At 39.5% G+C, this 24,950-nt stretch overlaps 1 protein-coding gene across 2 annotated transcripts in view; it reads left to right on the top strand.

The window, feature by feature from the left end:
* The window catches only part of tafa3a (TAFA chemokine like family member 3a), an 85,531-nt gene extending 71,203 nt beyond the window's left edge, over positions 1 to 14,328 (top strand). For both annotated transcript variants that reach the window (XM_059570153.1, XM_059570152.1), the window contains 3 exons: positions 7,413 to 7,562; positions 9,801 to 9,925; positions 13,518 to 14,328. In XM_059570153.1, coding sequence (XP_059426136.1) covers positions 7,413 to 7,562; positions 9,801 to 9,925; positions 13,518 to 13,529 — 287 coding nt within the window. In that variant the 3' untranslated portion in view covers positions 13,530 to 14,328. The remainder of the gene's footprint in view (positions 1 to 7,412; positions 7,563 to 9,800; positions 9,926 to 13,517) is intronic.
* Positions 14,329 to 24,950: the final 10,622 nt, after the last annotated feature.

Raw genomic sequence — 24,950 nt, 5'->3', positions numbered from 1 at the left:
CAGACGGAGTGAATTTGAGCTTGATCACAGTGTCGAGGAAAAAGAGTGCACTCATTTCCTGCTGCACAACTTGGAGAATGTGCTAGTAATGTGCATCTCGATGTAGTTTACTGAACAGCATTTTCCGCACTGGATCTACTGAACACCCGTAATCATCTACAAATGTAGCTTCTCTATTTATTTTTTTTTTTATCGGTTGTAGAAGTTTGATGTTTTGATGGGTCTTCACACTAAATTTTAGTCTACAGGTTAGATGCATGGGAAATTTCTGTGTGTGTGTACACTAACGTTTAAATGTTTACGGTTGGTAGGATTTAAAAAAGATTTTGCTGACTTAAGCCTCGTGCACACCAGGACGATTATCGCACGTGCTTATCGCCAGTGATTTTCGACGTGTCTTGTGTGTTCAAATTCAAATTCCCTCCCTGACATTAGATGGCGCTTAATGAAAAACATAAATACCTGGTACACATCGAATCCTATATGAGCTGCAAATCCTCTCCATAAAAGCTCCCTCTTATCGAGATTCTCTTATCAAGAGTCGCTGTCGCGTTGGTCATCAAGCCCTTTGTGTTTAGACACCAGTGGGACCAGCAACTCTACATTCATCTTGCCTCGATGCATCTTTTTTGTCTACTTACTTCCTCTCTGTAGTTAGGTATCACTAATGTGTGCTCGGCAAGCCCGTTTTGTGCTTGAGCGCCACCAAGTCGTGTTCTATTGTAACTTAACCTCTGTGTGCTGGAGGGGGACCTGGGGACTGAGGCAGAGCTGGTGGGGGGGGACCCAGGGCAGAACCACGATCGTGAGTGGACAACGCTGTCTCTGTGAATCGTGAGCGGCACCCGCCGCCTCCTCGGGGGACTCGTGAGCGGCAAGCCCCGCCTCTTCGGGGGACTCGTGAATGGCACCCGCCACCTCCTCGGGGGACTCGTGAACGGCACCCGCCGCCTCCTCGGGGGACTCGTGAACGGCACCCGCTGCCTCCTCGGGGGACTCGTGAACGGCACCCGCCGCCTCCTCGGGGGACTCGTGAACGGCACCCGCCGCCTCCTCGGGGGACTCGTGAACGACACCCGCTGCCTCCTCGGGGGACTTGTGAACGGCACCCGCTGCCTCCTCGGGGGCCTTGTGAATGGCACCTGCCGCCTCCTCGGGGGACTCGTGAACGGCACCCGCCGCCTCCTCGGGGGACTCGTGAGCGGCAAGCCCCGCCTCCTCGGGGGACTCGTGAATGGCACCCGCCGCCTCCTCGGGGGACTCGTGAACGGCACCCGCCGCCTCCTCGGGGGACTCGTGAACGGCAAGCCCCGCCTCCTCGGGGGCCTTGTGAATGGCACCCGCCGCCTCCTCGGGGGACTCGTGAACGGCACCCGCTGCCTCCTTTGGGGACTCGTGAGCGTCAACCCCCACCTCCTCGGGGGACTCTTGAACGGCACCTGCCGCCTCCTCGGGGGACTCGTGAACGGCACCCGCCGCCTCCTCGGGGGACTCGTGAATGGCACCCGCCGCCTCCTCGGGGGACTCGTGAGCGGCAAGCCCCGCCTCCTCGGGGGACTCGTGAATGGCACCCGCCGCCTCCTCGGGGGACTCGTGAACGGCACCCGCCGCCTCCTCGGGGGACTCGTGAACGGCAAGCCCCGCCTCCTCGGGGGCCTTGTGAATGGCACCCGCCGCCTCCTCGGGGGACTCGTGAACGGCACCCGCTGCCTCCTTTGGGGACTCGTGAGCGTCAACCCCCACCTCCTCGGGGGACTCTTGAACGGCACCTGCCGCCTCCTCGGGGGACTCGTGAACGGCACTCCCCACCTTGCGGGAAACATCCGCGAGCTCAGCTGCCTCGCCGGGAACTTCCTGACTCAGCACCCCCACCCTGACGGCTGAGCCACTCAACTCCAGAGCCAGGTTCACGTAGTCCTCCAGCGACTCGTCGGGGTGCCAGTACGGCATGAAAGATTTAAAGGGCTCGGATAGTCCTCCCCAGAAGAAGACCATAAGACAGGTCTTCTCTGTCGCTGACAACCGAGCCGCCCCCACGAAGTCCCAGGCATAGTCCTCGATGCATCGCTCTCCCTGGCGGACATCGAGGAAACTCCCTGCTGGACCCATGCTTGCTGCCTGGATTCTGTCACGGCGCGGTAGAGACGGCGCCGTGGACAGAGCAAGGTCTGGGTCCAAGTGCAGGGAAGAGACACTTTATTACAAACGAGAACTAAAAGGCCAACACGGCAAAAACAAAACAGAAACAACCACAGGGAACAAGCCGAAATAACACAAGCACTAGAAACATACGTAATACTATAATACTATAACTAACATACAATAATCCAGGCAGGCAGAGTGGTGTGTGAGAAAAAAACTATATACTAGTGAACGAATGGGAAACAGCTGTGTGTGTGTAAGTGAGTGAGTGGATGCAACAGGTGTACAGAGTGAACCAGGTGTATAGTGTTACGGTGAATGAGTCTGGGAGATGGGGAAGTGGAGCCCTCTGGTGGTGAGAGGGAGGAACACCGGGTCCGAACTCATGACATTAAGGCTGCATTCGTTTTATAAAAAATCCAATAAAAACTGTAATGTTGTGAAAAAATGTTTCTAATTATGTAGAATATATTTCAAAACATAAATTTTTCCTGTGACGGCAAAGCTGAATAATATGCTGAATAATATGCATTCTAATATGCTGATTTGTTTCACAAAAAACATTTCTTATTATTATCAACTCTGAAAACAGTGTTGCTTTTTTTTAAGCTAAGGTGTTTTGTGGATGTGCCCATGTGCACTGGTCAATGCACCAGTAATGAATACTTCATGATGTTATTTAACTCTCGGATGACTTAATCAATATTACCCATCCTTCTTCATTGAGCATAGAACATTCATGGAGGAACAGTTCGTTCTTTACAGCCATGAAGAGTCAGTCCGTCTTGGATGTATCAGACTCTGTACATCATGCAACGCACACACACACACACACCATCCCTGCTCCATTGAGCCGGTGAGGCTGATACTGTCTGTCAAGCGCCTTGGGTTGGAGAGACTACCAAGACTCTGGTGATGAATGTGTGTTTGGCTCCAGAATGGACCTACCGACTTCATGAATGCTTTAATGAATGCTTTTAAGCATGTTGCATTAGGCATGTTTGAGGACAGGTTTAAACCTGCATCTTCCAAGTCAGTATTTGGATGCTTCAGCCTTACTTCAAAATATCAGAAGTTTCTGCTTCTGCCTTCTTTTTTTTTTTAAATAAAACATATATTATAAAATGCAACGACATTTAACAATTTTTACATGGTTTAGTACTTTGTTGTGATACAGGATCATATCTGGTCGCCAATGTTTTATTTTTGTTCTTGATTAAACAGACACTGTCACTGTAGTTATTAGCCTTGAGGATGCAAACAGAGCTTTGCGTTTGAAACATATGAGGGGAGTTAACAGATATGAAGAGGCTTTGTTATTGCTCATGAGTAATTGTTGCCTGTCACATGAAACGAACGCAGACTGTACGGTAAAGTATCCCTTTATGCTTTTGTTTAGCATGGCAACATAATAGCCGTTTTGATGTGTCCTCGGCTAATGACGGTTTAATCATTTGTTTACTACGAAGTATATGGTGATATTTAGTCATCGTTTGCTTTAACGGTTACGCACCTCACTCTTATTTTTTCATCCAGCATCTCCATCACAGTGTTTCTGGGGGGAAAAACAGCCTTTGAATAGCAATTTTGTGAACACAAAGTCTGTCATCTCTCTCTCTCATGCACCAAAGCAGAGGGTGGCTGTGTTATGCTAATTCAATAGAAGCTTAGTAGGAACATTTTATATGTTTTCTCTCCTTTTTTTGTTATTCCTCAATATGTTCGATGTTTGTAGAAAAAGAGCTTCTTGGCTCCAAAAAGCCCATCAATGACAGACTGAAAAAGCACAGAAGTAAGGCAAAAGGGTAAAAAAAATGCCTGCTTAATGCTCATACTTGCATCTGAGGCAGCAATCTGTTCTGTTTTATTTTTAAAATGGCCTTTACCCTTGTGGAGAATGTCACACATCCCAATGTTAGATGATTTTACCCTTCAACTCACATTAATGAGAAACTGCATGGAGACTCTTAGATCCTAACCACATCTGACAAGTTCCAGCACATTTGCAAATCCTGTGAAATAACCATATGTTTGTCATTGCTTGAAAAACTGTTTGGGCTGTTGGAAAAACCATATGCTTGGTTTTTTTATCTTTATTGGATTTGCAAAGGTATTTGATATTTCTAACAAAAGTATCTGGAATATTTTTCCACACTTAAAATACAGGTGCATCTCAATAAATTAGAATGTTGAGGAAAATTTCATTTATTTCAGTAATTCAACTCAAATTGCGAAACTCGAGTATTAAATAAATTCAATGCACACAGACTAAATTAAAGTCTTTGGTTCTTTTAATTGTGATGATTCTGGCTCACATTTAACAATAACTATCTCAACAAATTATTGATGAATATGGTGACATGCCAATCAGCTAATCAGCTCAAAACACCTGCAAAGGTTTCCTGAGCCTGCAAAATGGTCTCTCAGTTTGGTTCACTAGGCTACACAATCATGGGGAAGACTGTTGATCTGACAGTTGTCCAGAAGACAATCTTTGACACCCTTCACAAGGAGGGTAAGCCACAAACATTCATTGCCAAAGAAGCTGGCTGTTCACAGAGTGCTGTATCCAAGCATGGTGAGTTTGCTGGCCAGTCAAGCACACCAACACCATGGTTATTTAACCAACTTTTGGTGCTTTTGGCAGTGTGGGCAGGTATATCAATTGCATATCAAATAAGCTCCTTTTATTTTGCCTCCATCTAGTTCATCCATTTCCTCACAGTCTTCATTGGGATGATGTTGCTTGTCAATGTGGGATCAATGGATGTGATTGTGGTGTTGAAAGCAGTGCCTAAGAGCCGTGCCAGCTCCCATTACTGTTAGCGCCTGGATCGCACCCCCTCCTGCTGCTGAGGCAGACGTTCCCTGACTCTGCCAGACGACCAGCCTGCACACCTTAAGTGAAACATATCGATTGCAGCTATTGCAAGTCCATGGAAATTTTGCACAGATGTCCAGAGAAAAACACAATGCCTTCTTAGAAAAGGTCTCACATCAGTTGAGTATACGGAGCCAAGAAGTAGCTGTTTAATTCTCTTTGTTGGTCTTCAGGCACCTTGCTAAACACTGCAGCTTAATCTTCACAGGAGCCAATCGCTCATGTACACACATATACTGCCTATAGATTTGGTTGACTTGTTTATGACCTTGGTGAAAGGGTTATGGTTTAATTATTAGTTTGCACTGTTTCTCCGGGCCCTGCCAACCTGGCTGCTACCCTGAGAGAAGCTTTCCCACAGCAGGTCGTGGGCTGGTCTGGGATCAGGTGCTCCTGTGTTGGTGCTGATCTCTGTGGTTGTGCCAAAAAACATTCTGTTCCAGAAGCATGACACTTCCTTTATTTCACAAAATTTATTTCATTTCAGCGTGACCTCGAGTCAAGGAACAGATTTTGATCAGCGCCAAACATAGAAACGTAATTTTCTTTTTTTTTGAGTTTTCACAGAAGCTCTTGCATAGATAATATCATTTACATTTATGCACTTGGCAGACACTTTTAACCAAAGAAACTTGCACTTCGCTCAAGGTACATAAGTATGTGTGTTCTTAGGAATTTAATCAATTAAATTTGCATTGCTGGAGTGTTCTTCCTTCTTCTTCTTCATACTGTACCCATTATTTACAATGGTTTTTAAGAACAGTTTGAATTATTAATTTTAGAATATTTATTTTTCATTTTTAAGAAATTGCTTTCTTTTTATAGGATACAGAATAAAACTTTTTTCATTTTTTTTTTTTTACAGGTTTTTATTTTATTTATAATTTCGTTTTATTATTATATCATATGGAAATTTGCAAAATAAATGTACATTTCATTTCAGTAGTTGTTATACATGTGCTTTTATTTACCTTTAAATTAAATTGTGTTATATCATATGTATTGGCTTCATATCGGTCACCCTGCTCAGATATCTGCATCACAAAATCACTAGTTACGAAGAAATGTATTGTTAAAAAAAGTTTAGTGAATCCAACCCCAGGTTTGTATTGGTTTATGTTATCTTAAAGTAATCCATCCAGGAGCAGTAAATGGTTCTCTTTTTTTATACTTCTTCATCAGCTCTGAGAGCATTAAATCAATTTTAATCAATCTGCACATTTTTAATGTAATCATTTAATGGCCTATTTATGAATAGAAAAATTTTTGAATATGATGAATATATCATGCCAGTAAATGTATGCAAATGTTATTTAGCATAGACTTTTTAATTCTCAAACCATTTTCCACATTGTTGCTCTAGCAGAGAAGCCAAACACACATCATGTCAAACTCCAGCTTGTGGAGTAACCCATCCCAGTTTGTTTCTCTTATAGATTTTTACAAGCACTGTGCAGTTGGACGGTACACAAATAAAGGTGGTAATGCACATTGAATAAATCAAAGCAATCATTTTCTATAAGATGTTGGAACAAACTCCACCACTGAATATTCAATTTGCATCCGCTCAAACTTTTTGAAATTAACTTTGGCCCTGGAGTGTGTTGGGGTTGAGATAATCACACAAAGGGGGTTCAGCCCTTCACCTGCCGGCGTTTGCATCAGTAAATCTCTGTTTTTCTTTCTCAAGCCCACAATCGGCCTACCGCTCGACAGAGCCTTTTGTGTGCACGTTAAAGGCTCTTTATTGATCGGAGGCAAAATGTTTTTAATGTTGTTGATGAGATTTTGAGATTGGCCAGCTAATGGGAAAATGGAGGCCCCTTTTTCAATCAATTTTTAACTCAAGTCTTAAATTGAAAATCTTTACCAATGCAATTAAGGCTGATTTGAAAGGTACACTAAAACTTTCAAAATGTTTTTATACTCTTCTTTTTTAAACTCCTCAATTTAGAGCTTCAAAGTGATGTGTGAATACACGCTTTTAAATGCTAAGAGACGTTGCTCCCCGCTGTTGTTCAGTCATAGGTGAAGGATAAACAAAACAAAATGAGAATAAATCATTTGCCTGAAAGATGCTTCTAGATGCATAAAGGTCCATGATTATCAATTAACCGTTTTACTTGTAATTACGTAAGTGAAGCATAAAACCCAACCCGTTGATCACAGGGAATGTTTTTTCTGATTTCTGACCTGAGACAAATCAAACTGCTTGCATTAGCATTCATTAAATCGTACGCTGCCTCCACATCAACAGATTCATTTCCATTGCAGCCACCGGCAGCAACAGAATATGCATTAGTGCCTCCTCGTTTCCCTTGTCGGCGAGGAGAGTTTGAAACAGCTGGCTGATTTTAATAGACTCGATGTCCTTGTTGTTTTTCCTCAGTACACGTCAAAGCGGGAACCTGTGAGGTCATTGCAGCCCACCGCTGCTGTAACAAGAACAAAATCGAGGAGCGCTCCCAAACTGTCAAGTGTTCTTGCTTCCCTGGGCAAGTTGCTGGGACAACAAGAGCGGCTCCTTCCTGTGTGGACGGTAAGACATTTGTTTGTCTGTGTGTGTGTGTGTGGTTTCTGATTTGATTCTATGAAGCAAAGTAGTTTATTATTTACGTTATACTTGATAAATAGATAAAATATTAGACTTTCATATTATATTTTTTACTATCTATACTAATAAGGATAAAATTAATATATTTTATCTTTGTTTTAACTAAATTAGTTGTATTATTTAATAGAAAAAAAGTGGTGGTACAGTGATGTTTTCAATAAACATCAAGGAAAGCCATTCTAATGTAATGTTACATGTCTTCAAAACATGGTAGTACCTGCTCTTAAATTAAACCATCATTTTAAAGTCTAGTCGCCCGTCTTTATCTCAGTCTCATCTCTCTGGGCTGTCACTTCTGAGTCAGGGTCCGTTTGAGTGTGACACCGTCATCCTGCTGTTTGCTCGAGTGCAGCGTGGGCTGCTTGTCTAATAACATGTCAGCGCCCCCTCACCAGACAGGTCAATCGATCTTGATCTTCTTTTCTGCCCTCTAATGTATCTGACAGGTGCTGCCACCAACTGCTGAGCACCGAGACCACAGCACATGATTCTACCTCCTGAATGAGGACAAAAGCCACTACACTTAAAGCTGAAAGACACTTGTCCTCCTTACACTGTTTTTATGCGGTAGATTGTGTCTACGTACTGTAGGTTGTGAAAGTCTGACACAACGCTGGAAATGTGAAATTTTTTCATATATTTTCACTTAACTGTTGATAATGTAATTTGTATTGGGAAAAAAAAATCATTAGTGGACTCAGACTTTTGGACCCCAAAAACACAATTCAAATGTTCAAAGAAGCACCATTTTAATTATAGTTGCTATATTAAATACTCTTGTTATTACTTGAGAATGAGAATATCAGTGGTGGCCAGTTATCATGTTTAATTATAGTAAAACGATTATTTTGGTAGATTTGTGGGAGTGAATACATATTTAACTACAAGTGTATGTCTAAATTTGAAAAAAAAAAAAAAAAAAAAATAGTGCTCTTTTACGTGTTTCCTGTATTTGAAATTGAAACAGAGTTTGGACGGAAGGTTAAAGATTAAAAGGCTCATTCTTGGTAGTCCCTAAAAATTGCATCAAACCTTTCTATTGCTAATTGCAAATGTTTTTTTGTTTTTCTTCTCGGAAGACAGGACATTCTGATTTTAGAAAGCATTGTATTGGGTGTTTTCCTAAATGCACATCTGGTAAAGGTTTCACCCAGGATCATTAAAAAGTGTGCCTGTAAGGAATGAAATTATGTTTCTGCTTGCATGTTTCGTGGCACTTTGAATGTACAAGAGGGCTCATCGCAAGTGCAAAGCTGTACCAGGTGCGCTACTGAGCAAGTTTGTTACATCAGAAAAGCCATACATATGAACCTGGTTGTCATGCAAACCTCAAAATGTATTAGTCTACAAATCGTGCAGTATGGTGTGCTATTTTGAGGTCTTAACATAATATTGTGCAAGGAATCATGCAAATAATGTATTAAATCTGTATCATACTAAATAAACTTATTAAACGGTGCCTCTGTAATCATAATTTGTGTGAAAAAAAAGCAAAGTTGTTGGTGTTTTAATGTTACTAGTGTTCATATTAACTGGAAGCTGCAGTGAATTTGATGTATAGGTGCCTTTTTGGAAATTGTAGGTAGTGGTATGTTTTTCCGTTTAGCCTAAAATTTAATTTTATCATATAGTTGGATTCAGCTGATAGATGTGGACTTAAATCCACAAATTTGATTTTGAAATATAAGTTTATAGCTCCTTCCTCTCTGCCCCATATTAAAAGCCTCAAGCTTGACAATGTCTTCCTTCTGCTTCTCTGTTCCCCCTTACCCTCAACGTTGTGCCAATCCCCAAGACCACAACCCTTGTCATCTTGACATGAAGGAAGAACTTTATCCCGAAAGACATACTGTGAGCGTCGGGCCCACATCGGATTGATTGATTCAAACCGTCAGCTTTGAATCAAAGACCTCCTCCCTGACTAGCCTCATTGTTTTCGGGAGAAAGAGATACAAAGATGTAGTTTCATTTCATTTGACAGTGGACGTGAGTGAGATATTCTGAGGTTTTCTCCTCCTCTCAATCTTCATTGCTTCATCCTTCAAAGTCTTGGATGCGTGGTGATTTGGGCTTGTTTCTTTCCCGTTTTGGCAGTTGACACAGAGTGAGCAGAGTGTTAAGATTCTCTCTTCTTTCTTTCTTTCTTTCTCTCTGTTTGCGCAGCTTCTATCGTAGCACAGAAGTGGTGGTGCCAGATGCACCCGTGTATGGAGGGCGAGGAGTGTAAGGTGTTGCCGGATCTAAAAGGTTGGAGCTGCAGCACGGGAAACAAAGTCAAGACGACCAAGGTGAGAGGGAGCACATCCAATTACAGCACAGTCGTATACCCATCATAATAATGCCAATACCAGATTTAGAAACGTTCCGAAATATCTGTAACAACAGTTAGACTGGACAACAATAATTCTGATAAAGTGGGCTAATGCATATATATATGTCAAATAATTAATCATGATTAATCCATCCAGCATAAAAGTTTTTGTTTACATAATATATGTGTGTTTATTGTGTATATTTATTATGTATATATAAATACACACAAATACAGTATATATTTTGAAATGTTATATATATTATATTATAATATTATAACAGTATTATAATATATACACCACATTTATAAAACTAAATGCTAAAAACTTTTTAATTTACATTTAATAATTATAATAATATCAGTATATTTCAGTAAATATACAGGTAATTTTATATTTGATAAATGTGACCATGCACCACAAAACCTACATAAAGGTCTATTTTATTTAAATTGAGATTTATACATTTATATTTGGCCAAGATACTGTACAGCTATTTGAAAATCTGGAATCTGATGGTGCAAAAAAATCTAGATATTGAGAAAATCGCCTTTAAAGTTATCAAAAAAATGAAGTTTTACATAATTACATATTAATAATCAAAAATAGTTTTGATATTTACGGGAGAAAATTTACAAAATATCGTAATGGAACATGATCTTTACTTAATATCCTAATGATTTTTGGCATTAAAGAAAAATCTATAATTTTGACCCATACAATGTATTATTTGCTATTGCTAAAAATATAGCCCAGCGACTTAAGACTGGTTTTGATATCATATCTGAAATTAAAAGCCTTTTGCTAATCTTTGCTATCTTTTTGCTTTCCTCGACTATCATGCTTTCAGCTACTTAGTGGTCCTTGCATATGACACTGTCTTTAAAAAACACTGGGATTTTAGACAACTTTATTGTTCAACAAAATCCTAGACAAAAGAAACACAATGTGGCATTGCATTTAGGAAAGTCAGCGCAGGGCAATGATGCGCTTCCGCAGGTTAATGTGAGTTATTGTTTTTATGTTTGCTGCCGCATGTTTGCGAGCCGCTGTGTATGTTTGGTTGACACGCAGGGCTTGTAGCCATCCATCAGACTGAGAAGTTTGACTCACCAAATGCCTGTGCTTCAGTCGAGTCCTCCATTATTCATGGGGCAGAGGGGCCTGCGTGAGGCAGATCTTTTTTATTTTAGCCCTTTTAATAATTCATGTGGCTGCACTCACGTCAACAGCAGGCAGACCTCTGAGGTGTTGGGAGCTACTCTCAAACCTGGGCTTGATTTTTGGGGCCCTTCAGGCCACTGTCCGTGGATGCAATATAACTGCAAGAAGAGATCCCAGAAATGATGAGGGCATGATGGGATTGTTTAATCTGAGGTCTGATCTCTTTGATCATTACTTTTGAACTTTTCACCACTTCCCTTGATCGGATTAAATTGGAAATATAATGCATTTTTTTTGTCCATGTTCTGAAGTGCTAATTATGATTTATATATTTTAAATATATATTCTAAGTTGTGGTTGACAGTGGTTTGTTCTGGAAAAAAAGCGTGACACTAATCTTTCTAGAGTCTATGACAAGAAAAATATATATATTTTTTAATTCTTAAAACCACAGCAAAAAATTAAGATATATGCTAATTTGTAAATGGGGGGAAAAAGGGAAAACAGTTATCAGATATAATATGCACTACCATAGTTTGGGGCCAGTGCAATTTTTAAGAAGTTTATACTTTTATTTAGCAAGGATGCATTGCATTTATCAAAAATGACAGTAAAGACACAATATTGCAAAAGTGTTCGATTTCAAATAAATCATGTTCACTGGGATTTATAATCTTTATAATGTATCAGTTTCAATTAAGCAGAGCAACTTTTTCTAACACTGATGATAATAAATGATTTTGCAGTAATGATGCTGACAATTCAGCTTTGCATCACAGAAATAAATAATATTTTAAAATATATTCAAATAGAAAACAGTTATTTTAAATTGTAATAATATTTCACAATATTACTGTATTTTTTATTAAATAAATGCAGCTTTGTTTAGCATAAGAGACCTCTTTTTAACTTGTACTGACCCTAAATCCTATACGGTAGTGTAATATAGTTATTTTATTGTATTATATTAACACAAAGTTTTGAATAAAGTTTTGTGCAGCATGAGAAATTTCAATATACACTCAGGAATATCCTTCATATTCTCAGTAGCTCAGTCTGAACTTGTTTCTATTGAATGGTGGTCTAGTGAGTCCATGTCTGAAGCAGAGAGGGAGGTGGGACGTTAAGGAGACGGCGGCCAGGACACCTTCCACTTCCTCTGTGTGTCCTCCGGCTGCCTGCTGGCAATGACCTGAAGGTGTAGATTACACTGGGCTTCCGTTAGCAGCCTGCCAGCTTGGCCTCGTCCACAACTATCGAGACCTGCCCTACCCTGGCCTCTGAACCCAGAGCCTTGCTTTTGTGTTTTAAAGCTGGAACAGGACCAGACTTGCATGCTAAACCCTTCCAGATCCAGAGGAGCTAGCGGTTCTGGTCCCTCAGTGTGCTGCTCTCTATTTCGGGCCGCTACCGCTGAGCTCATGCTGGTGGTGTGGTTAATGACACTTGTAGGTGACAATACATGTGCCTGTGTGAGCATGTGTCAGTCCCCATATTAACACCTCATGCCTTAGAGGAAACTTCTAATTGAAAAAATTTTCATTTTTATAGCACTGAAGGCCCTGTAATGATCAAGAGATAATTAGTTAACACTGTGATTGTTGTTGTTGTTTTATGATGATATATACAATTGTTGTGATGTTTAGTCTACAGCAATGACACCTCACATTAGCATTTCAGTGGGCGGTATGAAATCATTGTAGAAATGGCACAAACAAACAAACAAATAATTAAAACTAGTACCTAAAAACCATATAGTTCGAATATTATCATGATATTATTTGTGGTTTTATCATGATCTAAATGTGTGCCACTTTGGACGACCAATGATTAATTTGAATAAATCTCGACCAATCAGAATAATTAAATTTCACCATGTAAAACTGAAGTTGTTACAGTTTTTACAAATCTTACTTTTTCAATAATGAATATAAATTTACATCTCAAGCTGCTGTCAATTGTGCATTTAAAAGAGAAGATAAATGTTTTACTGTTATTAATATTGTAGCTTGCACTGTGAAGATAAACGTCATCAAAGTCATTCAACACAAACCTGTTTTTATGATTTGAAACAATATCACTCAATAGAACATGCAGAAACTAAGAAATTCATTTTTCTATTAAGACATTTATTTTGTTATAGAAAAAATGACTGGAAAGTATGAGTAAGAATTAAAAAATGTGAAGTGTTTGTCATGTTTTTATCTCAATGTATAATATAAAATTTTTTCCCCCTATATGTATCCTATAATAAACAGTATATGAGTCCTGCACATGCAAATACTGTATATATATCCACTGGTATAAATGTTATTTCAGTGGTTTGATGCAGATTTTTATCCAGTACAGCTTTACAGAAATCACATGCAGACATGAAATGATAACTTGGACTCCTCTTTTTCAGGTCACACGATAGTCTGGGACCGATATACATATGGGACTAGCAATTTTTTTTTTTGATCAAAGCAATGGAAATTAAGATTCATTGACTTCAAACTACTTCACAACTATTGGGATCAAGTTGTTGGACCTCTGTTGAATACTAATATCACTTGGAATGGACCATTTAAACACATGGAATTTTTCTCTCTTTTTTCACCCCTTCTTCTATTTTCGCTCTGCCAAACTGCCGTCTTTGCTTTCTAACAGTGTCGGACAAGATCATACACCATGTATAGTAAATACTCCATAAAATCAACATGTGGACCAGTTCAGAGACAATTCTGTGATTTCAGAACAATGGATTACATTTTCTTTTTGTGAAGTGAATGTGGACTTGAAAAGTTGGCTTATTACTTGAATCATATGTTCCAGAGGCACTAATATTCAGTCCCCTATCCTTTGGTGCCAATATTTTATTTGTTCTACTATGGGCAGACTTTTTGATCAATGTGAAGTGTATGATTTTTGGGTATGGTTTTGGGGGCACTCAGCTCCATTTTGAAACAGACTTGTGCAAGAGCAAGAGGCAAGTATGACGCTAAGAATTACCACTATTAATAATGGATGAAAAAGTGGTCTATGGGAGCTTGTGAAAAAGAATATAGCAAAAAGATTTATTGTTTGTTTTTAAAAGCCTTGGTGGCCAATATTGAGTCAAAGTGTCAGTATTATCTCAAATAAAAGTATCTCTATGGGATATCTTGTCCAATTGTAACTTTGAAGCATGATTACTCTGCCATCATAAAAGAGAAAATGCATTTAAACGTAACATCCACCCACCAAAAGAACAAAAAGAATAAACAATCAGATATCTTTCATTATCCATCTGTCACGACGCATTCGCCAGCTTTGATAAAATCTTCAAGAGCATCAAGATGTCACATGGCTATGCTAATGTTCGCATTGAAATTGACGTGTAACCTGTGTCTTTGATATATAGATTTATGTGCAGATGCCACGTTATTAGCATTCAGTCAGTGAGTCACGTAACGCTTTTGCAGCTGTCACAGAGCACTTCAGACTGACTTGTACAGGGCAGGGCTAATGCTATTAGCATAATACCATTTGCCAGCGATTTTGTCTGGCTAATTTACTATTAGCAATATCATCAGCAGAACAAGGAGGGGCAAGGCGAGGTTAGTCAAGATGTCATTTACTTTGAGAAGTCACACAAAGGCTTGCTCCGAACATGTCATAAACATAATGTTCAGACACTGGAGCGTTCATAATGATGGACTAATGTTCTAATGTGTTTAGCTAATTGCAGACTGAGCTTTCAACTGAAAGAATGTGTCATTAGCCAAGACTAGGAGATAAAAGCATTTAGGCTTGTATGTGTGTTGAGGCAGTTTTGAGTGCTTTGACTGTGTTTTCAGGACATTGTGCTACAGTTCATGGCATTGGGACAAAGGGTCGGTCAACTGAAATGGAGAACTCAAAGACCTTCCTTGCCCTTGAATCACGGTAGGTGTTTGAAGTATTCATAACAGTGTTGAGGAGTGAATAACACAGTGACACTAGAAACGTAACCACATTTTTAGTAGCACCCCATTAATAAAGTACTTTTTCTAAACAAGTGTTAGCCTTAAGGTCCTTTCACACTGGACGCGATTTTGACGCGCGAATAATTCGCGCGATGGTATTATTTTTTGATCAGCTGTTTGTGTAATGAGTGCTTTCACACTGAACGCGAATGTGCTGAGGCGAAAAAACGACTTTTATTTTTTTCACTTCGATGTCGATTTTTTTTTACTTTTGAGGCGACAAAAAGGCTTCATCTGAGTCTCATTGGCCTGTCATTGCCCGTCAAAGTGTCAGAATATTTGAGATGACTAATCAAATCAAAGTAGGCGGGCTTTGTGTTCACAAACGCTGCCGAGCGCGAATTTTAGCAGTAGTTCTATGGGCTGATGTTTTTAAGAGGACAGCTCACCTTAAGCAGACTGCCAGACGCTGCTCCGGATCAATTGGTTCCCTGAAGTTTGTGGTTTGTCTCGTCAGATGCGGTGCCACTATCTGAAGGAGCTCCTCGAATTGTCCCACAGACATCCGAAAGTAAGTGCGGAACCGGCCATGATAAAGTTTTAGCTCCTGTACAAGATTGGCATACTCCCCTTCAGACTCTGTTCTTTAGGACTGGGTGCACCCAAAACCTTCTTTTCTGTCTTTTAAAGAAAATGAAAAGCTCGTCTTCACTGGATGATGATGTTGAAGTGTCCATTTTCTCAACTGTCGGCGCGAAAGTTTTGGAATGTTTAAGCTCTCTGGACGTCACAGACATCGCAAATTCGCGTCGCGGCTGATGTGAATGGTTTTGACGCGAACTATTCGCACGCGAACTATTCGCTTTTTCGTTTCGCTTTTTCGTTACGCATCCGGTGTGAAAGGGCCTTTACAGCCGAACTGAGGCAGTAATCAAAAGTTTCTAAAAGATTCAGAAGTATGCTTCTTTTTAGTGAATCAGCTCATTTGATAATTCGATTCATCAATTCAGGCGCAACATTTTACATCTTTATTTTAGTAGTTGAATTTTGCATTTTGTCACTGTTTTGATACCTGCTTAGATATGTGTATTTTGTCACTTTCTGGGCGTGTCGAGTGAGTGAATTTCTGACTGAACCATCTGGATGATCACTGAGTCAGTTTGTTTATGAATCAGAGATCGCAATTTTTTGTTCCTTATATACATTGATTGTCAAAATTATGCTTTGTCAGTGATATATTTGGACGTTTGGACCATTCAATTCATCTTGTGAATGAATCGCTCCGTCCTGATTCACTGAAACGATCCGAATCAAAACAACAATTTGTTTACGAGTCAGAAATCACAACTATTTTTTTGATCCCGATGTACACTGATTTTAAAAAGAAATACTTCCTCAAAGTGATAAATCATATAAAACGTCTTCCATGTAGCTGTTTTTTGCTGGTAGTTTATATCTAACGTATTCCATATACAAAGATTCCTTGACTATAATTTAACTTATGAGTTGCTTGATTCAAATGCAGAGAGTGTAGTTAAATGCACAATGTATAAAAACCCAGCTGTGGAGTCTAATGAGTGGTATCAGACTGAGGACAATGCCAGATATGGGACAGTGATGATACCCCATAGAGCGACTAGGATTAACCAGACTTCTCCGTGCTGGGTCTCTCAGCCGTTAATCCGTCGGGCCAAGGGCAGTCACAGCAGCCCCGGAATTCTCAAGGCTTTCAAGAAGAATCCTGAATGAACCCTTAAGAATTATCATGCCTAGCATTCTTATCTACATGCGGAGTGCGCTCCCGCCTCTGTAGAGGAAGCTGTGAGGGGGATTGAGTCCACAGGCGTCCGGCCTCATTAGGGTGCAGGGAAGACACAGGTAGGAATCGGTTTGTTTGCCTCATGTCGCATCACCCAACACCTACCACTGCTTTCATCAGCATCACCCGCATCTGAATGGTAATGGGGACATTAGGAATACAGTCACAATACAAAAGATTGGAGGAATGCCAGAGAGTGTGCTGTGAGAGTTAAAAAATGCAGGGTTTTATTTGGATTTGTTTTAAATATTTGTCATTTTAAGGATTTCTGGTAATTGAGACGAGGATTTGCATAATGTTCAACAACCTAAATTAGGTTAATGGATGGTGTGGAAAGGGCTGATATGTAAGGAAACTTGCTGTTTTTTTCCTCCTCGACACTTCTGTATGATGCCAGATGAGAGGGATGAATGTGAAACTGGAGAGAAAAAGATTTATGTAAATTAAGATTATCATATTCCATGTTTATAAAGTAGCATCCAGAATGTCCCATCAGTTCCAAAATCCTGGAAAAGGTTTGCATTCATGTGCATTGTGTGGCCTAAGTGTGGGGTTTTGGTACTAACTGCCCATGGATTTGGTATGTCGCATGCATCAGTGCCTGTTGTTCATCAAACATGATGGCCAGATGGTATGTGGAAGATTTAAAAGGAGTAATCCTCCCAAAAAAATTACATTCTATCATTATTTACTCACACTCATGTCATTCTAAACTTGTATGACTTTGTTTTCTATGTGAAGGCCAAAAGAACCTTCATACAGCTCTTTGAAATGATGACAATTAATAGTGATCTTATCCAACCAAAAATCATCATAGAAACGGTTTGCACAATTAAAACTAATGGCTTTTTGGCTCAAGGACATCAAACCAGATGTTTCAAACATTTCAGAGTTTCAGTGCACTGAAAAACCAATCTGAGAGTGGCAAGTACAAAGAAAGAGCAAGTAAAACATTATATATATTTATATAAAATATATATATGCTCTCAGATGATTAATTGCAATTAATTAATTAATCAACTATGTAAGCAAAAACGTTTATTTTTTGTGTGTGCGTGTATAAATTACAAGTGCATTCTCAAATTCTCATATGCCCATGAAAGTGTAATTTCATGTGGCCTTGTAGAGTTGCAAGTAAAGAAATGTGGCAACCATTTTTTTCTTTGGCATTTTGCTAAAGCCTGGTTCACACGGCAGGATAATTAGGCCGATTTTAGCCCCGATTGACACCTTCCGACAATCTTAAGGATGCTCTGATTATCGTAAAATAATCTGATCAGATATTCCTGCCGTGTGTGGTGTGTTAAGACTGCTCTCCTCAGCTCGGAAGGACGTCGGGACCACTCCGGTCTCAAATCGGGGATATCCAACATGTTGAATTTATTTGGCCCGATTTCTTCTCGTGTGTGGTGTCCCCCGAGGACAAACGATCACGCAGCCTGTGGACTGTGGCATGTAGCCAATCAGAAAGCGAGGTGACGAGGCGGCGAGGAAGTACCGGGAAACAAAATCAAAACAGCCGGCGGCTTGGCGCACCAGAAATTCCGGTGGACGTCGGAGATGGAGGACTTTGTTTCCACTTCTTTGACCATCGCCTTTTCTTGTTTTTCTTATGTTTTTTTTTTTTCGGTTACAAACAAAGCACAAACTATGGCCACTGCATCCTCTTCGTCCGCCATGATTGTTTACTCTGAAGTCACGTTTGATCTCGAGGGATTTTGCGAGATTTCCCGTCTGACCTGGGAATGCTCGGGAGTCAAATCGGTTCGTGTGTGATGTGTTGATTTTGCCGTGTGGCTGCACACCACACACTGTATGACCAAAACTGTTAGACCCGTGATTTTTTTATCGCCGTGTGTGGGGTCTCTCAGGTTTGGAAAATCGGCCGACAATTTTAAAATCGTCCCGTATGAACCAGGCTTAAGTCCACCTAGCATGCATCATTACTTATTGGTGTCAGTTGGCACACTGGAAGATCCATAATCAAGGGTGAAGAAAGCAGACCAGGTGCGCGTCATCTGCACCCTGAGTGGTCACACATATGGCGCACAAAGGCCACAGCAAGGTTCTCCAAAAAGCCATTAAATCAAGGAGACTCTGTAGTGGCATGAGTGTTGCAATTTGACTTTAATATGAAAGCTGTCTGTTGGCATTTTCTTCTGAGCATGACAGCGCATTGATAAGCATATCGGCATTATGCTTTGAATATGAAATCACGCATTAGAATGAATGCTACACGCTGGATGTTTCATAATCCTTGGACATTCTGATTGGAATGCACAAGCTGTCATTTGAAGGATACATGAAGAGGCAGCTAATATAATCTATTGGAGCTGTCATCTCGTTGTAGTTTTATAGTCCAAATTAACCCGTCCTCATCTATAGCATTTCAGCCCACGTGCAAATTGTTATCCAAATCCCCTCATAATCCTTAGATTTGTGCCTTATATCACGTTTATGGAGATAAGCAGTGTTGCTGGAGCCTTTTGATGGGCGCTTTGAAGTGAATCGTGTAAGCAAATATATTTAAAAGCGTTGATAATGTTTCTCTTATCAATGGAATGATTCACGTTTAGTAAAGCGCAGCTCTCGATTAGGTCCTGTCCTGAAACAGTCCAATGTGCGGAACAGTTCTTCACAGAGTAATAAATAGATACTTGAGCTTACTCGGTCAATAGAAACTTCCAAAATCTCTAGCAGAGCGTTCGTCAAGGCCTTTTTGTATTGTTATGTCAGTTTTCCCATTGTAATCGAAACCACGCTCTCACCACAGGGTAGTCATGATAACAAACATAATTAATTAAGTAGAAATTAAGGAGACATACTCCCAAAGATCAGACCCTTGGGATGCCAGGGAGGAGGGTTCGGGTTACGCTTAGTAATCTAGACCGCAGTCTTGTTTGGTTTGAAGTTATTAAATTACAGTAATGACTAATTTCTTATTCGTGCGTGCATCCCGCCAGAGACCGCCGTGAGTTTTTATTAAAGGAACGCGACTGAATGAGAAACATTGCGCTGCGTGCGAGTGAGAAGGAGAGGGAGCTTTGTAATTGTGCGAAGTAATTCAAAAGCGCATTAATAAAACAATACAAAAACATTCTGAAATCGCTTGAGATAAAGCACATTTGCATAATTCATTAAGATTAATCAGACCGCAATACATTCAGCTGCTCTGTGGTGGAGACAGCAAACATGTGAGGAACGTTCCCTGGAAAGCCCTCTTTAATCTACAAACAGTAAAGTAAATCTAGGCTTGGATACTGGAATTAACCTCTATGCACCTCCTAACCCCAGTAGTACTAAAACAAACCTTTTGTGGTTCACTTTACATCTATAATGCATTAATATTAAACACTTTATTCATATCTTTCCTCTGAATGTTATCTTATGTTCTTTGTAGTTGAAAGAAGTAAATTAAGACCATATTAGATATCTGCTGATTGGGTATTTGACGTACTGTGGTCTCATCAGTTAAACTGATTGTTGAATATGTTCATTATGGTCTATTTGACTGCTACATGATGGATACTTTTTTTTTTCTTGCATGGCATTTCATCACAAAAACTGCTGTCTTAACTAATCAGCCATCATGCGGCTTACATGCTTTTCCCATAGAACACACAATTTAGTTGAATGCTGAAAAACGTATTAATAAGAGATTAAGTATTACTTTTTGTATCATTTATATACATTATTTATTAATATTTTGAATTTGCTTTTAGTGTTTGTTTTCAGTTATTTACATTAAGTTTTCTATAATTCCTTTGTTCAGAAAATGAATAATATTAATTTTTTTTTTTTATGATTGTATTTTTCTTTAATACTTCTACAGCTTAAAGTATTATTATTATTATATTATTTTAAATTTAATACTTCAACTTTAACTTATTTCATTTAGTTGCCATGGTTATTTCTAATTTTTGGGTTGTCATCAAATTTTATTTTATTTTATTTACCAAAAAAAAAATATATATATATATACATATATATATTGTTTGTTAACATTAACAACACTGGTTTTGGAACTGTTTCTAGTGATCATGGCTACCATAATTTATCAAATGATGATCAATGCATAGAAAAGAGAGTTATAATAGACGTGGACAATAAAACAGCTGAAAAAAATTTATTTAAAAAATTACCCATAGACTGCCATTGAAGAATGGAACTGGGTCATATCTAGGGACCTTCAAAGAAATTTGAGTGGGTACACTCAACTACTGGACCTCATAAACCTTCTCTTTCAGTTTTAAAAATAGTACAGGGTGTATTATGAGATTTCTAGAACAATCCAGCAACACTTACTATATGTTTGTTTTTCTTTTTCTGGCACCAGTGAAGCAGAGAAGATTTGCTTTGAGGCGTGAAATGAGACTGGAAGATGACTGTAACGAAGAGCAAATCTCAAGGATTGTTTTTGTAGGTAATGGCGCCCTTTAAGAACCTGGTGGGCAAGTATCAGGGTTTCGTCTTACGCAAACACCATCTGCTGGGCTTGTCGAGCCTGCACCTTGACAAGATGAATTAGTTTGAAGTACTGTCAGATACACAGAACAAAATTAGATTTTCCAGTTAGTAATGAAACCTGACAGAGCTTAATAAAAAAGCATTGGATCCGGAGTACGCTCCAGTCAAATTGGGTAAAAAGTCGGACCCGGGAACTTTGGCGACAGATTGATCTAATTGCTCAATATCCGGATGGCTTTCATCTTCAGACTGTATGTTGTAACTTGGTTAAGGGTGAATTTATTCTTGTGTGTTGTTTTTAGTTACATGTCCCTGAGCTGTTCGTCGTGAAGAGGCTGTTTCAAGGGCCACTTCGCCATGACTTCGAGCAAAATGGGATTCTCTGGAGAGAGACAGAATTTTAATAAAAGTTTTCGTCTCCACCTGAAACCTCATACGACTCCTCTAGACGTTATTTTGCAGTGACTCAGAGAGGTGTTTTAGACTTAAATAAAACTCAGAATTCTCTTAAGTCTGTTAAACCAAGTGCAACAAGCTATTGTTTACACCTTTCGAAAATCTAGAAAAGGAATTATTGTCTTTGTTGGGAAAAAAGCCAGAAAGGTTTTTGTCACTTGTGATGTGCTGTGTTGACTGGAAGTTGTGAGGTTCTTTGGGTCAGCCTTGGGGGTCAACTGATTAAAGCTGTAAATGTTAACTTTGTTGTCATTCAGTATTTATACAGATGTATAAGGGAGAATCACATATAGTTTCACCACTGGAACACAGAATTGGGCAATAATTTGAAGTAATAGTGTTTTTTAAGCATACTTCATTTCAAAAGTTTGGGGTTGGTAAGTTTTTATTATGTTTTAAAAGAAGTCTCTTATGCTTAAAGTATAATTTATTTTTATTACAAGTTTTAAGATTTTCGCTCCAGTCTTCGTATCCTTCAGAAATAATTTTAATATGCTTTGTGGAAACTCAGAATTTTGAAAGAATTTCCAGATTCTTGCAATGTTTTTTCTCAACTCTAAGGGCCAGCATTTATATGTATTAGTCCACAATCAGTTAAGGGCTTATGAAAGGGGTCTCGTTTTAAAGACATTGTGCTTTAAATTAGTAGCAGCTTGTAGTTTGGCGAACAGCATTGCATTGGTTCCCATCAGGTGCACGGGATTGTGTCCTCTAGGCCAGTAGCCAGTCTCTAATTAGATGTATATTTTTGCCCCATTTATGCTCTCTCCACACCAGATGTCGCATACTGTTTGAGAATATAACCCTTGCATACCTGCATGAATACTCTTCTTCCTTAATTCTTTCCTATCAGCCTTATTTACGCGGATAATGAATGCAATGTTTTGTGAGGTTTCCACCATCCGGCGTGCCTGAGAAAGTTATCCTCACAACCTCATTCTCCGCTCCCTCTCTGCATTGCCTTAATGCCCAGGGGTCAGCTGAGGGGGCCACAATCATTTGAAAAGGAAATTATCTTTTGTGATTCTTACCAAAAGAGATGGAAAGTGGGACCGCGAATGAAGAGGAGAGACAGAGCTACTGCGAGGGGGAAGAGAAAAAAAACCACTTCCTTTCTTTTGCAACCTGTGAACAGGTTAATGGGAGCTAGTGCTGGAATGAGTTGATACCTATCTACTCCGAGAAAGAGAGCGAGATACACGTAGAATGACTATTTGATGGCTTCCTAACAGCTTCTTTCTCCTTGGCCCCATTTCTTGATGTGTGCGCATTTATTTATTTATTTCTTCTGCTGTGGTAAATAGCTTCTCGGGGAGAGAGCCAATTTTGCCTAATGGGCAAGTTTCCATAAGGTGGGTCAGAACATTGATAGCAAGGCTGATGAGTTGGCAGGAAAGGTGAGTGCTCTCATTCGACAAGCCTCTCATTATAAGGCTCCCTCAAGAGGATGTTGATGCTTCTTGTGAGGAAGGACGAAAGGTTGGGATGAGAGTACTTTTTGATAACTGTCAGAGTTTACATTATCCTTAATGACACTCACCTCTGCATTTTATTTGTCAAGATATATATGTACATATATGTTGTGTTTGATGTGTCTTTGAGCTTCTGCTTTGTCATCACATTATACCAAAAGAACAACCCTCAGAGAAAGTATTATTTTCCTTTGTGGATCTCAAAGGGATTGGAGGAATGTGCAGCATACCAGATTGAACTGAAATTGCCTTTTTAAATTCCAGATCAGGTTTTGGATTTGAATTGCATGATGCAGGACTGCGATTTGAATTTGAATGTAAGAAAATAGAATTAAAATGAGTAGATTCAGAATTCTTCAAGACAAACTTTGAATGTTGGAATGAAAAAGCTGGTTTGAAAAGCCTTGGACTTTGAAAGATGGTAGGCATTACAGAGAGAGATGCTGAGAAATTTTATCAGATTTAGCAACAATATCTGCTTTAATATTCACTGTATATGGTAATTTATTTAACAAAAAATATGTAAAACGCAATTATTCTACTACATAAATAAATACTACTTTCAAGATATTTTAGCTTTAATACAAAAATTGGTTGAATTGTTTATCTATATGTAAATCTTAATGTGCAATAAATATATACCTAAAGAAATGGTATGATAGATAAATTATTTTAGATTATTTTATTTTAATTTATTTATCAATAATTTTTGAATTCTGTGAATGACTTTATGACAATGGGCCGGAAGAAGATACATGAGAAATAATGGTGAAATAATAATATGTTTTAGACCTTCACCTATAATGACTTCAAATTGCATATCTTAAAAATAAAGGTTCTTTACTGGCATTGGTGGTTCAATGAAGAACATTTAACATCCACAGAAACTTTTTATTCCATTAAAGGTTCTTTATATTGGAAAATCTTATTTAGATTTGAACATGTTCATAACCCTAAGAAAAAAAATAGTTCTTTGAAAGGTTCTTTGAGGAACCTAAAATGGTTGTTCTTTGGCATTACTGCAAAAACCCCCTTATAAGCTCGTTTATATCTATAGTTGTACTGTTAAATCTGCTGAGATGCACAACAGATCCAACAAGGACACCGAATCAGACCCCTTCATTTGTGCCCCACTTCCACTCTGCATAACGCTAGTGTCTCAACACACCGCAGAACATACTTGATCTGTATTCGTTACCATAATCACCGTCAAGTCCCTCAACGGGCAACAAAGTGCAATTTATCATCCAAAGCAATAAAGGGTACAGCATCCACCAAAGGCCAGAGGCTTATTCAAGCTCTCCAAGCCCTCTGAGTTTGGAGGAACCTTCTAGAACAGATGCTCCTCACTAATTATGTGTTGTAGTGCAGTACCCAAATGCCCACTGCTGCCTTCTTGCGAGAGACCTGGTCATCCATGTCTTATATGATGTCTCCAGTTACCGGAGGGCACTCCCCTCCATCTGTGTGGGACCAGACGAGTGCCAGCGGAGGTGCCGAGCCCAGCCCAACCAGTGCAGTCTGGGTCTCTCTTTAAGCCCAGGGCCCTCGGTGCAAGGAAGGGGATGGCTGTTAACATTCATGGGTAATTAGCAGATGAGATTCCCATGCCTGGAGCGGCAAACACTGCTGGCACCTCCTCCTCATCAACAACATGTTTTTCTTGTTATGACATTGGGTTAGTGTCATTACAGAAT

The sequence above is a fragment of the Carassius carassius genome, chromosome 17 (genome assembly GCF_963082965.1).
Source record: "Carassius carassius chromosome 17, fCarCar2.1, whole genome shotgun sequence".
Lineage (NCBI taxonomy): Eukaryota > Metazoa > Chordata > Actinopteri > Cypriniformes > Cyprinidae > Carassius > Carassius carassius.
Note: the sequence above shows the minus strand (reverse complement) of the source record. Positions and strands in the feature narration are given on the sequence as shown.